Source organism: Nerophis ophidion, linkage group LG02 (genome assembly GCF_033978795.1).
Source record: "Nerophis ophidion isolate RoL-2023_Sa linkage group LG02, RoL_Noph_v1.0, whole genome shotgun sequence".
NCBI lineage: Eukaryota > Metazoa > Chordata > Actinopteri > Syngnathiformes > Syngnathidae > Nerophis > Nerophis ophidion.
In genome coordinates, this window is record NC_084612.1 from 66,767,729 (window position 1) to 66,781,943 (window position 14,215).

Genomic DNA, 14,215 nt, shown 5'->3' on the forward strand with positions numbered 1-14,215 from the left:
TTCCTGAGTTTATAAACATGATTTACATTTAAAAAACATCAAAGATTTTGTGATGCTAAAAAGAATCGATGTAATCATGGTAGTATCGACTAGATACGCTCCTGTACTTGGTATCATTACCGTGGATTTTTTCACTCACATATTTCCTGAGTTTATAAACATGATATACATTTAAAAAAGATGAACGTAGATTTTGTGATGCTAAAAAGAATCGATGTAATCATGGTAGTATCGACTAGATACGCTCCTGTACTTGGTATCATTACCATGGATTTTTTCTCTGCTCCTATCTACTTTCTACAGGACGATCTAGGCCTTGGTCTTGATCGACCACCACCGGTTTTCACTTCAAGGAATGGAATACAAGCAATAAAACATCCCCAGTTCTATAATTTATTGTCAAAGTATCGGATCAGGACTCGAAATCTGTGGCCAAAAAATCGGATTCGTAACAGAGGTCCCCGATGTTTATTGGGACATCGCTTCCTTAGATGAAATGTAGTATTTTCATAATTTACCCACCAAAATACCACATCTGCCATGCACATAGTTCCCAACCCTCACGGTTTTTCGGGAGAGTCCCAAAATTCAGTGCCTCTCCCGAAAACCTCCCGGGACAATTTTTTTCCCGAAAATCTCCCGAAATTCAGGCGGAGCTGGAGCCCACGCCCCCTACAGCTCCATGAGAACCTGACTCAGCAATGTTGTGACCCTCTTAAACAGGAATACTGCCATCTACTGTACATAGAATAGAATACATACAGTACTTGCCAACCCTTCCGGATTTTCATGAATGGTCAGCGAAGCACAAAGCGTCCGCAGCCCAGCATCGTTCACAACCCAGTATTATGGGCCACCCCGCAAAATGGAGACCCGATGGTGTAACTTACGCTGAGACAAAGATGGCTATGCTGATAGCTGGAAGCAACGTCCCGTTCTCATTTGCGGATGTCTACAACAAATTCGTGAAGGATATGTTCCCGGATTCGTAGATCGCTCGCCAGTACACAAATGGCAGAACAAAGGTTACTCAAATAGTGAAAGGTAAGTGTTTTTTTTTTTTTTTAGTAACCAGCAAACACAGTACAGTTAGTAGAACAACGGTGTTTTTATTACTGTGTATTTGATAGGTGCCGTCGGAACCTATCAAGTATTTCATGCATATATATATATGAAATACTCGAGTTGGTGAATTATATACTCCTCACCTCTTAACCAAGCCCCCCGCCCCAACCATGCCCCCGCCCCACCCCTAACCACGCCCCGCCCACACCCCACCTCCCGAAATCGGAGGTCTCAAGGTTGGCAAGTATGGCCATGCACACCAGCAACGTATAGCTCGGTTGGTAGAGTGACCGTGCCAGCAACTTGAGGGTTCCAGGTTCGATCCCTGCTCCCGCTATCCTAGTCACTGCCGGCGTGTCCTTGGGCAAGACACTTTACCCACCTGCTCCCAGTGCCACCCACACTGGTTTAAATGTAACTTAGACATTGGGTTTCACTATGTAAAGCGCTTTGAGTCACTAGAGAAAAAGCGCTATATAAATATAATTCACTTCACTTCACAGCAGCCATGATTGTTTCTGAAAGCAGGTTTATTGTATTCAAAAGAGTTTACAAAACACATGACAGAATCTCCAGTAACAATTTGCATAACTGAGGAATAAAAAAAACAACAACCACATCTTGAGGACGTAAAAAAAAACACACAACAATTATTTTCGCATGTGTTAAAACGTGGGCCTTGTGAAGGGAAGTGTGTGTGACGTGAGACTGAGCCACAAAGATGCTCCTTATCTTTCTTGGCTACTCCAATTGGAAAATATGAATAACTTAGATGACGAGTGCTTCAGATTGTCTTACGTATTCGGTGGTCCAAGTGCTGGCAGTGTTGAGACAATAATGCTAAAGTGTGAAAAAGATGGGATATTTAGTTTAGTGTTCAATAGCTGTTGATGACAAATATGTACACAAAGGGTAATTTATTGTTGTTGTTTTTTTTTAAATAAATATTTGTAATGGCAGATGGCAGTCAGTGGTTGGGTCTGCCATGTTTACCCTACTAACAAAAACACAAACAAGTTGAACGTGCGGCTTCTGCTATCCTTTGACGACACCGAGCTCGTAGCCTCCCAAAACATTGGCAATTTTGGTCAAAGCCGCAGTTTTTGACCTTTGTTTACATACCTTGGAGCTCGGTTGCTACGTGTTCCTAACCGTACTTTTCGACCAGGAGGAATTTCTTATATCCAGATATCACTGTTAGACCTTACCAGGCCTTATTGTCAAAGTAGTCCTGGCCAAAGTAACGGAAAAAAACATGGTTGACCATCGCTATCTTACTTTGTTTATATCCCTTGGAGCTCGGATGCTACATGTTCCTAACCGTACTTTTTGACCAGTAGGCATTTCTTATACCCAGATATCTCTCTTAGACCTCATCGCCAAAGTAGCCCTGGCCAAAGTAACGAAAAAAACATGCTTGACTATCGATATCTTACTTTGTTTACAACCCTTGGAGCTCGGTTGTTACATGTTCCTAACCGTACTTTTGGAACCAAGAGGCATTTCTTATATTAGATATAATTCTCAGATCTTACCAAGCCTTATTGTCAAAGTAGTCCTGGCCTAAATAACGGAAAAAAACATGGTTGACCATCGCTATCTTACTTTGTTTACATCCCTTGGAGTTCGGTTGCTACATGTTCCTAACCGTACTTTTCGACCAGGAGGCATTTCTTATACCCAGATATCTCTCTCAGACCTTAGATGGCCTCATCGTCAAAGTAGTCTTGGCCAAAGTAACGAAAAAAACATGCTTGACCATCGCTATCTTACTTTGTTTACATCCCTTGGAGCTCGGTTGCTACATGTTCCTAACCGTACTTTTCGACCAGGAGGCATTTCTTATACCCAGATATCACTCTCAGACCTCATCGTCAAAGTAGTCCTGGCCAAAGTAACGGAAAAAAACATGGTTGACCATTGCTATCTTACTTTGTTTACATCCCTTGGAGTTCGGTTGCTACATGTTCCTAACCGTATTTTTCGACAAGGAGGCATTTCTTATACCCAGATATCACTCTCAGACCTTACCAGGCCTTATTGTCAAAGTAGTCCTGGCCAAAGTAACGGAAAAAAACATGGTTGACCATCGCTATCTTACTTTGTTTACATCCCTTGGAGCTCGGAAGCTACATGTTCCTAACCGTACTTTTCGACCAGGAGGCATTTCTTATACCCATATATCACTCTCACATCTTACCAGGCCTTATTGTCAAAGTAGTCCTGGCCAAAGTATACAAAAAGAAAACATGGCTGACCATCGCGATCTTACTTCTTTTGGGCAGTCTTTAAATTTCAGCAAACAATGTAGAGTAGAGGTTGGGCCACTTCCCTTGCATGGAGTTAAAAACGTTAAAATAATCTTTTACGGCATTTTTGGCCATTTATACACCCGAGTTTCCTAGTAGCAACTCTGATCTCGGGTTCTTTTTATAGTCTAAGGTAAGAAAGGTCCAATTTTCCAGTTTTCTGTAAGGCAGAAATACTTGGGGAAGTAAAATTATCTGCAGAGAATCTCCCGATATGGTTACTTATAGACAATAGCATCGTTGGAGAAAAAGCTACCTGTCAAAAACTAGCACCTTGTACTTTTTAACGAGTTGATCTGATTAGATAATGGATACGACCCAAACAACCGTCATCCAATCACCTTTAGGTTTGAATGTAGGTCCTTAACCAAACAGTTTCTTTCTACCGACATGCAGAGGGGGTTAGCTGGTAGACATGAACTTGTGTTGGACCCGAATAGAATGTTTGTGCGTACACAGACAGGACTGTTTGGTAAGAGTCCTTGAAGTACCATTTGAGATGTTCCAGTCAGAGAAACTTTGGCTGGTACAAAAATGTCTTTAACACTCCCTGGTAAAAGATGTTCATGGTTTTAGGATTGTCAGATAGAAACGTCGCCCTCATGATGCAGGGTCTAGATGCTGTGGCTGTGAAGTTTGCTCCTGGTACAGGCTGGTCCGTTAAACCCACACAGCTTTGTTGTTGTCAAACAATGGCTGCCCTTTCCTCAAACTAGTCTCTGGCTGTCTTCGGTCTAAATAAATCCCTGCGAAAGGTTTGTCGTGGACATGGTGGAAGTGATTTTGTTCTGTCAGAGTTTCAGTGTGACCCAACCGCCCTTTACCCTGTGGCCCGCTGTTAGCCCAGAACGGCAAGTAGAAGCTTCCTTTCTGGCTGCTTTTGGAAGCCATCTTTTTGGGCCGTTTGAAGAAGTCGCCCTCTGGGAGCTCAGGCGCCATCCAGCCGGGCCTTTCCTTCAGCAGCTTGTCCCGGTCTGGTCGAACGCTGCGGAAGAACTTCTTGAAGATGTTTGTGGTGAGCGAGAACTTCCGGCAGAATTCCTGAGAGCGGCTAAGACGGAGTGGGTGAGCCAGAGCGTCCGGTATGTCGGAGCTTTCGTCTGGCATCTCCACCTCCCTCTTCATCCTTGTCTCCTCCTTCCCCACATCCGTCTCTACCTCTGGCAAGTCCAGCCAATTGCCTACGAGGTCGGCAAAGATGTTGTCTCCAAGCACTAAAGGCTGGCGGTTGCGAGTGCGGCTCATGAGCGAGGAAGTCCAGTCGCCAGCATCATCAACACCGTCCTGGGAGCAGTTGTTGTCCAATGATGGACCTTCCCTGGAGAGTCTGCTGAGGATGTTTGGCAGATCCACCTCCTGTGAACGCAGAGGAGCCTGGGGTTGGACGTATGGTTCTGGAGGAGGTGTCCCCACCACTGGCCCATAGAAGTCCACCTGTGGTGCCATGTAGCCTGACCACCTCCTTGGTAACGCCTCCTGGTTATTCTCGCTTTGCGTTACTCTATCCAACTCCAGACTGGATCCAGAAGACAAAGTCTCTTCAGTGCTGTATCTACTTTGTCCATCTCTGGAAAACGTGGCCCCGAACTCCATGGAAGTGTCCGGACTCAGGCTGAGTGTGTCAGACAACCTTTGATCTCCGACTGAAGCGCTTGTGGACGTTGTGCCAGAAACTGGTGTGTCCCGGTGATGGGTTCCACCTCTTAGGACCGGTCGAGCGGACAGGCTGAGACTTTCGAGAGTTGTCTGGACCTGAAGGAGCTTGAGTTCTTGGAGGGCTCCCATCATCGAATTCATCTGAGCGTGGAGACCATCTCCTGCTTCTTTCATGGACACCTGAGGGAAGACAGATATATATTCAAATCCGCTAGTTCACAATTCCTGCTCTGAGCCAGCCTGGGAACAGTCCACAGGCGGTCTTGGCACCTTGTTTTACTATGAGTCATATGACCCACTTTTGGATGGCGGTCCATCCACACTGTCCCATATGGCTCCCGTACAAGAGAGAACATTCTACAATGACAGCTGCAAAACAGACGAACTGTCCTCTTTACTGCTATTTAGAATACACTGTTTTACTACTATTACTACACATGTACAGTACTATTTACTACTTACTGTACATTCATCTGCCTTACCACCAATCACACAAATCAAAATATTAAATACCAATTACAATAACATTGCATTACAATGGGCCACTAATACTCGGGAGAATTAATACTATTTTGAAATTATAATTTTATTTATCATTTATGTGGTAATTTATTGTTTCATCTACATCAGCAATATGATTTGCCTGAGAAGCTGGACAGGACAAAAAATATATATATAAAGAAAATACTTGCATGATTAAAACATTAATAAACAAATACAAATAAAACAATTTAATAACTCACAATTGTTTTTAAATATATATTTTCTATCGTTATTTGTCTTATATTTTTTCTTACAGGTTCCATGAGACTTGCATGATTAATACATTAATAAACAAATACAAATAAAACAATTTAATAACTCACAATTGTTTTTAAATATATATTTTCTATCGTTATTTGTCTTATATTTTTTCTTACAGGTTCCATGAGCAGTAGTAGCTCAACTTTTATTATTATTATTGTTATCAATATGTGATTACTGTATTATCACCAGTGTCTTACAGAGTAACTCTGCTGCACAAAAGTCCTCTATGTGAACCACTACACTTTCATTATTATTATTGTTGTTATTATTATTATTATGCTAAGTGGCACTATTAGAGCCCATCCAGTAACAAAAAAACACTACAATCCGTATTGCACAGGTTTTTGTGGTATTTTGTCATGATTACAATTTGTAATTGTATTGAGATTTTTTTTTTTACAGAAAATACAGAAAAGTAATTATGATATACATAAACGGTACTTTGGTTTATGTATATCATAATTACAGTATAAATACTATTAATTTGAATCTTTGAAACTGGGCTACTGTGCACAGAGTTAGTTGCAAATCCTGAAATAGGAATAAAAAAGTAGAGATAAACTAAGAAAATACATGTATACACAGGACACCTTCTCATTCAATGCCTTTTCTTTATTTTCATGACTATTGTAGATTATCGCTGAAGGCATCAAAACTATGAATGAACACATGTGGAGTTACGTATTTAACGAAAAAAGGTGAAATAACTGAAAACATGTTTTATATTCTCAAAATAGCCACCCTTTGCTCTGATCACTGTTTTGCACACTCTTGGCATTCTCTGGATGAGCTTCAAGAGGTAGTCACCAGAAAGGGTTTTCACTTCACAGGTGTCATAGTTTTGATGCCTTCAGTGACAATCTACAATGTAAATAGTCATGAAAATAATGAAAACATTCACTGTACAAACAAACGTATATACATACTGTACTTATACCAGTACATATACATACAGTACATGCACTCATGCATTTAATCCCGTTCCATCAAACATATATAAACCATGTTGCCCTAGGGCAGGGGTCGACAACCTAAAATGCTGAAAGAGCCATATTGGACCAAAAATACAAAAACAAATATGTCTGGGGCCGCAAAAAAGTAAAAGCCATATTACATACAGATAGTGTCATGAGATATAAATCGAATTAAGAGGACTTAAAGGAAACTACATGAGCTCAAATACACCTACAAATGAGGCATAATGATGCAATGTGTACATATAGCTAGCCTGAATAGCATGTTAGCATCGATTAGCTTGTAGTCAGGCAGTGACCAAATATGTCTGATTAGCACTCCACACAGAGATAGGCTCCAGCGACCCCCCGCGACCCCAAAAAAGGGACAAGCGGTATAAAATGGATGGATGCACAAGTCAATAACGTCAACAAAACTCACCTTTGTGCATTTGTGCACAACGTTAAAAGTTTGGTGGACAAAATGAGACGGAAAAAGAAGTGGCCTAAAACACGTCTTAGTAAGTCGGAGAAAGTTGTGCATGTAAACAAACTACGGTGAGTTCAAGGACCGTCAAAATTAGTAGGACAAAACGGCGCTCGCCAAATACTCGAATCAGTGAAGCATGTTTAATATAAACAGTGTGCTTTATAACAATTAGGGAGGTTTGTGTCATGTTTGTCCTCCTGCAGAAACCATATTAAAACAAAAAATATATATTTTATATTTTTTTCCCCCTAATTTTTTTCCATTTTTCATACATTTTTGAAAAAGCTCCAGAGAGCCACTAGGGCGGCGCTAAGCCGCGGGTTGCTGGCCCCCGCCCTAGAGGGAACTGGGTAACACATGGCACACAGACCAACCTTAACCTATTGTTACTATAACAATCTACAAGGTTAATATAGCTGGCTTCTCTTTCTTCTTCTTCCCCTCCATTTACATGCTTTCTTTTGTATTACAAGTATTGTTGCATTTCCTCCTCTGTCTTTCTTTTTTTCTCTTTCCATCCCCTCCTGCTCCGGCCCGGCTGCACCAAACTATAATATAAATACATTTAATAAAGTCGAATACAAATAAGGCATCAAGTGAAGTGAATTATATTTATATAGCGCTTTTCTCTAGTGACTCAAAGCGCTTTACATAGTGAAACCCAATATCTAAGTTACATTTAAACCAGTGTGGGTGGCACTGGGAGCAGGTGGGTAAAGTGTCTTGCCCAAGGACACAACGGCAGTGACTGGGATGGCGGAAGCGGGAATCGAACCTGTAACCCTCAAGTTGCTGGCACGGCCACTCTACCAACCGAGCTATACCGCCCCAAGAGAAGTATCCTACACTTCTCTTTTGTAACGTAAATTTGTACAGCTGTTATGGGCATCTACATCAACCTTATGATTTGCCTGAGAAGCTAGACAGGACACACAAAAAATAATAATAAAATAAATAAAAAAATAAAGAAAACGCATTGGATGAGAAGGTGTGTCCAAACCTTTGGCCTGTACTGTACTTACAGAGTCCTGGGCATGACGTTAAAGTGGAGACTCCTCTACGGGGTCTTGGGGCACTAAGAGGTTAACCCCTTTACTACTGTTACCCCAGGTGGCCCTTGGCAAAGGCCTAGTTCCTGACTGCCCCCTCGCCAGGGATACGGTAAAGACCTCAACGGCGGAGCAGGCGGAAGACGGTTAGATTTAAGAACTCCCACAACGGCTGCGAAGGCGGGAGAAGGCTGCAGCAGAAAAGGGTCCCCGGTCGTCTTGGACTCCATGCCACTGGACCCTGACCCGATTCTATCAAGGATCGGGTGGGGACTGTCTGTGCACCAGTCTACCCATGTTGAACTAAATCACGTACAGGCATCCTTCATAAAGGGATACACCCCTACCAGGAGGATCGTTATACTCCAGTGACATACAAAAGTAGCACATATGCAGCCAAAAATATTTTTCTACCTAATTATTTATTCTGCCCATGTTAATGCATGAGCATAATTTAATAACGCTATTATTATCTGATCGAGGCAGATGGTCGCCTCAGCTTGGAGCCACGGTTCCTTCCTATTAAAAACACTGCATCACAGAGAGATGATTAATTGGTGATGTGCCATGAAAACTACGTTGCATCGATGATTCATAATACTTCCTCCTCCTGCTTCTCGCTTTCAGCTCTCATCAGTTGGAGGGGTCGGGTCATGTGACATAACCGTCATCTCCCGCCTCCAGACGGACAGGCTGACTAGCGGGCCTGAATCGCTCGCACTCCCTGACCCACATTGTGAATCACCCTAGCTACGTCTTCATCTCCGAACTATTTAAGACCTAAAAACGAGCAGCTCGCTTACCACAAATCAGAACTGATTTTTAGCCGACACCATCAATGAAATTCAAGAAACACAACTTATTAAAATGACCGACTGTGCTCACCTGCTATGAAGTCCTTCAGTCACCAAGCTAACACGACCGGACTGACCCTAAACATTTATATATGCAATATATATATTATTATAATATATATATATATATATATTAAAAGTATATAAAACACCTAAAAGCTAATAAAATATTAATTGATAATTAGAATTTATTTAAAAATCTAAATACATTACTACAAACACAAAACATATATGTGTATATATTGTCATGTCTGTTGATCATGTTTTTGTTTGGCCATGTGCTGTTTGTTTTTTGGACACTCAGTTCCTGTTTTTGCACTTCCTTGTTTGTTTTGTTTCCATGACTACCCGTTAGTTTTCACCTGTCACGCACCTGTCTCAAGTTTTGCACTCGCACACCTGTTGTCACCAATCATGTCTATTATTTAAACCGAAAGTTGCCAGGGAGTCAGCCTGGCGACTATACCTTTACCCACTTCATGGCATGCTACCTCTGTCACTCATGCCGATCCATAGTTTTGCTTCTTGTCATGCTAAGTAACTTTTTTTTTTTAATTAATGCCACCGTTACTGTCTTTTGTTTTTTGTCAATAGTTCTGCCTTTGTGCTAGTCTGTTTTCATTAGTCAAGTTTGTTCTCCGCCATTGTGCGCGCCTTTTGTTTGCTTCTTTTTTTGTAGTTTTAGTGCCAACTTTCCAAAAATAAACCCCATAGTCCACGTATTGACATTTATATATATATATATATATATATATATGTATATATATATATATATATTATATATATTTTTTTATTATTGGCTTTAATGTAACAACAAATCTTAGGGTAGATTAAACATATGCTTCTTATTGCAAGTTTGTCCTTAAATAAAATAATGAACATACAAGACAACTTGCCTTTTAGTAGTAAGTAAACAAACAAAGACTTCTAATTAGTCAGCTGACATATGCAGTAACATATTGTGTCATTTATCATGCTATTATTTTTGTCAACATTATTAAGGACAAGCGATAGAAAATGAATTATTAATCTACTTGTTCATTTACTGTTAATATCTGCTTACTAGATCATACACTGGTCATATTCAAAGTCTTGAGTTTATAAACATAATGTAAAAAAAACAAAAACGTAAGATGTTGTAAAGCCAAACAATATTGACGTAATCATAGTAGTATCGACTAAATACACTACTGTACTTGGTATCATTACAGTGGATGTTAGGTGTAGATCCACAAATGGCGGTATAGTACCGAATATGATTAATTAGTAACGCGGTACTACACTAATACCAGCATACCGTACAACCCTAACATGTACATATATGTATGTTTTCATGAATATATACAAAATGTATGTATAAATATATGTATATATGCATCTACATACATATGCATATACAGCTATATACAGGCGGTATAGCTCGGTTGGTAGAGTGGCCGTGCCAGCAACTTGAGGGTTGCAGGTTCGATTCCCGCATCCGCCATCCTAGTCACTGCCGTTGTGTCCTTGGGCAAGACACTTTACCCACCTGCTCCCAGTGACACCCACACTGGTTTAAATGTAACTTAGATATTGGGTTTCACTATGTAAAGCGCTTTGAGTCACTAGAGAAAAGCGCTATATAAATATAATTCACTTCACTTCACTACATGGCAATTTTTATTCAATACGATTCTGAATGGATTCAAAATTTGAGAAATCGATTTGTAAAAACACCTTGTTTAGGCCATCTCTGTGACGATCTGTCACTTCATAGTGAATCACCTAGCTATGTCTTCATCTCCGAACTATTTAAGACCTAAAAACGAGCAGTTCGCTTATTATGATTTTTAGCCAACACCATCAATGACCTTCAAGAAACACAACTTATTAAAATGACCGACTGTGCTCACCTGCTATGAAGTCCTTCAGTCACCAAGCTAACACGACCGGACTGACCCTAAACATTTATATATGCGGTCGACCAATCAGAGCTGCATGTCTGGACTCATCCCCTTCGAATAAAAAAAGGGGGCTTTGGGGGGGGGGGGGGGCACTCGGGCAAAAATGAAGTGACAAGAAGAAGAGAGTCAGTGAGAGTCAGCCATGACAGGAGGGGCTCCACCGCCATATGCTTCAATGTCGAGGAGACTTCAATTATAGATGGACAAAGCTGGGGAGGGGAGAGGGGTTACACATGGGGAGAGAGTACCCCCTACCCCCCAATCATTACTGGGAATGTAACAACGGTGTATGACAAGCGAGTGAGGCGACGGCGTGGTCATTAACAAAGCAACCTGTAAGCCCCGTGAGAGGATGACATGTTGCATCATGGGGAGGGAAAAAAAAACCTCAATACAATTACAAATTGTAACCATGACAAAATACCACCCCAAATTTTTTTTTTTTTTTCCAAAGGTGAATTTTCTCAAGCGGAAACATTTTTTGGTGTGCAGTAAGGATGGTAGTGTTTTTTTTGTTTCATTTTATATCTTATTTTTACATATTAATGCACAACACCAAGTATTTATTTCATTTTTTCTGTTTTTAATTACGTTTTACTGTATGTAAAAACATGCACCGCAACGACGTAATTTCCCCATTGTGGGATGAATAGAATAAAATAGAATAGAATAAAATAGAAAGTACTTTATTGATCCCTGGGTGAAATTCATTATCTATTGTGAGTTTGCTCACAATAGATAATAAACACTTAATTATTTTGTACATGTGAATAATATAAAAACAGTCTATTATACAGCAATATTCACATGTGAATGATATAAATACAGTTTATTATACAGCATTATTCACATGTGAATAATATACATACAGTCTATTATAAAGCATTAATCACATGTGAATAATATAAATACAGTCTATTACAAAACATTATTTACATGTGAAAAACATAAATACAGTCTATTATACAGCATTATTCACATGTGAATAACATAAATACAGTTTATTATACAGCATTATTCACATGTGAATAATATAAATACTGTCAATTATACAGTATTATTCACAGGAGAATAATATAAATACAGTCAATTATATAGCATTATTCACATGTGAATAATATAAATACAGTATATTATACAACATTATTCACATGTGAATAGTATAAATACAGTCCATTACAAAACATTTTTCACATGTGAATAACATAAATACAGTCTATTATACAGCATTATTCACATGTGAATAATATTACGACATTATACATTATTCACATGTGATTAATATAAATACATTATACATTTAAGTACAGTCAAAAAGGATATAATAAATCAAAAAGGAATAAAAGTCTATCCTATGATATAGACCTGTCATAATACTGCGATGATGTGGCAACTTGTCCTGGGTGTATGCCGCCTTCCGTCCAAATGCAGCTGAGATAGGCGCCAGCGACCCCCCCCGCGACCCCAAAAGGGACAAGCAGTAGAATGGGCTGGATGGATATTATAAATACAGCCTATTATACAGCATTATTCACATGTGAATAACATAAATACAGTCTATTACAAAGCGTTATTCACATGTGAATAATATAAATACAGTCTATTATACAGCATTATTCACATGTAAATAACATGAACGGGTACATACTATACTTTATCAGTTTGTTTTATTCATACAAGATCTAACTATAACAGGTGTAGTTTTTTTTACATACCGTCTTTTACTGCACTGAAAATACCAACCCCGTTTCCATATGAGTTGGGAAATTGTGTTAGTTGTAAATATAAACGGAATACAATGATTTGCAAATCATTTTCAACCCATATTCAGTTGAATATGCTACAAAGACAACAGCTTCCATGAAATGCTAAGTAATTCACAAACCAGGATGGGGCGAGGGTCACCACTTTATAAGCAAATTGTCGAACAGTTTTAGAACAATATTTCTCAACGAGCTATTGCAAGGAATTCAGGGATTTTACCATTTACGGTCCGCAAAATCATCAAACGGTTCAGAGAACCTGGAGAAATCACTGCACGTAAGCGGAGTGATTTCTCGGACCTTTGACCCCTCAGGCCGTACTGCATCCAAAACCGACATCAGTGTGTAAAGGATATCACCACACTGGCTCAGGAACACTTCATAAAACCACTGTCAGTAATTACAGTTGGTCGCTACATCTGTAAGTGCAAGTTAGAACTCTACTATGCAAAGACAAACCCATTTATCAACAACACCCTGAAGCGCCACCGGCTTCGCTGGGCCCGAGCTCATCTAAGATGGACTGATGCAAAGTGGAAATGTGTTCTGTGGTCTGACGAGTCCACATTTCAAATTATATTTGGAAACAGAGGACATGGTGTCCTCCAGAACAAAGAGGAAAATAACCATTTGGATTGTTATAGGCGCAAAGTTCAAAAGTCAGCATCTGTGATGGTATGGGGGTGTATTAGTGCCCAAGGCATGGGTAACTTACACATCTGTAAAGGCATCATTAATGCTGAAAGGTCCATACAGGTTATGGAGCAACATATGTTGTCATCCAAGCAACGTTATCATGGACGCCCCTGCTTATTTCAGCAAGACAATGCCAAGCCACGTGTTACAACAGCGTGGCTTCGTAGTAAAAGAGTGTGGGTACTTTCCTGGCCCGCCTGCAGTCCAAACCTGTCTCCCATCAAAAATGTGTGGCGCATTATGAAGCGTAAAATATGACAGCGGAGACCCCAAACTATTAAACGACTGAAGCTCTACATAAAACAAGAATGGGAAAGAATTCCACTTTCAAAGCTTCAACAATTAGTTTCCTCAGTTCCCAAATGTTTATTGAGTGTTGTTAATAGAAAAGGTGATGTAACACAGTGGTGAACATGCCCTTTCCCAACTACTTTGGCACGTGTTGCAGCCATGAAATTCTAAGTTAATGATTATTTGCAAAAAAAAAAAAAATGTATGAGTTTGAACATCAAATATCTTGTCTTTGTAGTGCATTCAATTGAATATGAGTTGAAAAGGATTTTCAAATCATTATATTCTGTTTATTTTTACATCTAACACAATTTCCCAACTCATATGGAAACGGGGTTT

General features: G+C 39.9%; 1 protein-coding gene across 1 annotated transcript in view; it reads right to left on the bottom strand.

The window, feature by feature from the left end:
* Nucleotides 1-1,577: 1,577 nt before the first annotated feature.
* The window catches only part of inka2 (inka box actin regulator 2), a 29,094-nt gene continuing 16,456 nt past the window's right edge, over nucleotides 1,578-14,215 (bottom strand). Inside the window, exon 2 of the mRNA XM_061889278.1 lies at nucleotides 1,578-5,210. Coding sequence (XP_061745262.1) covers nucleotides 4,035-5,210 — 1,176 coding nt within the window. The 3' untranslated portion in view covers nucleotides 1,578-4,034. The remainder of the gene's footprint in view (nucleotides 5,211-14,215) is intronic.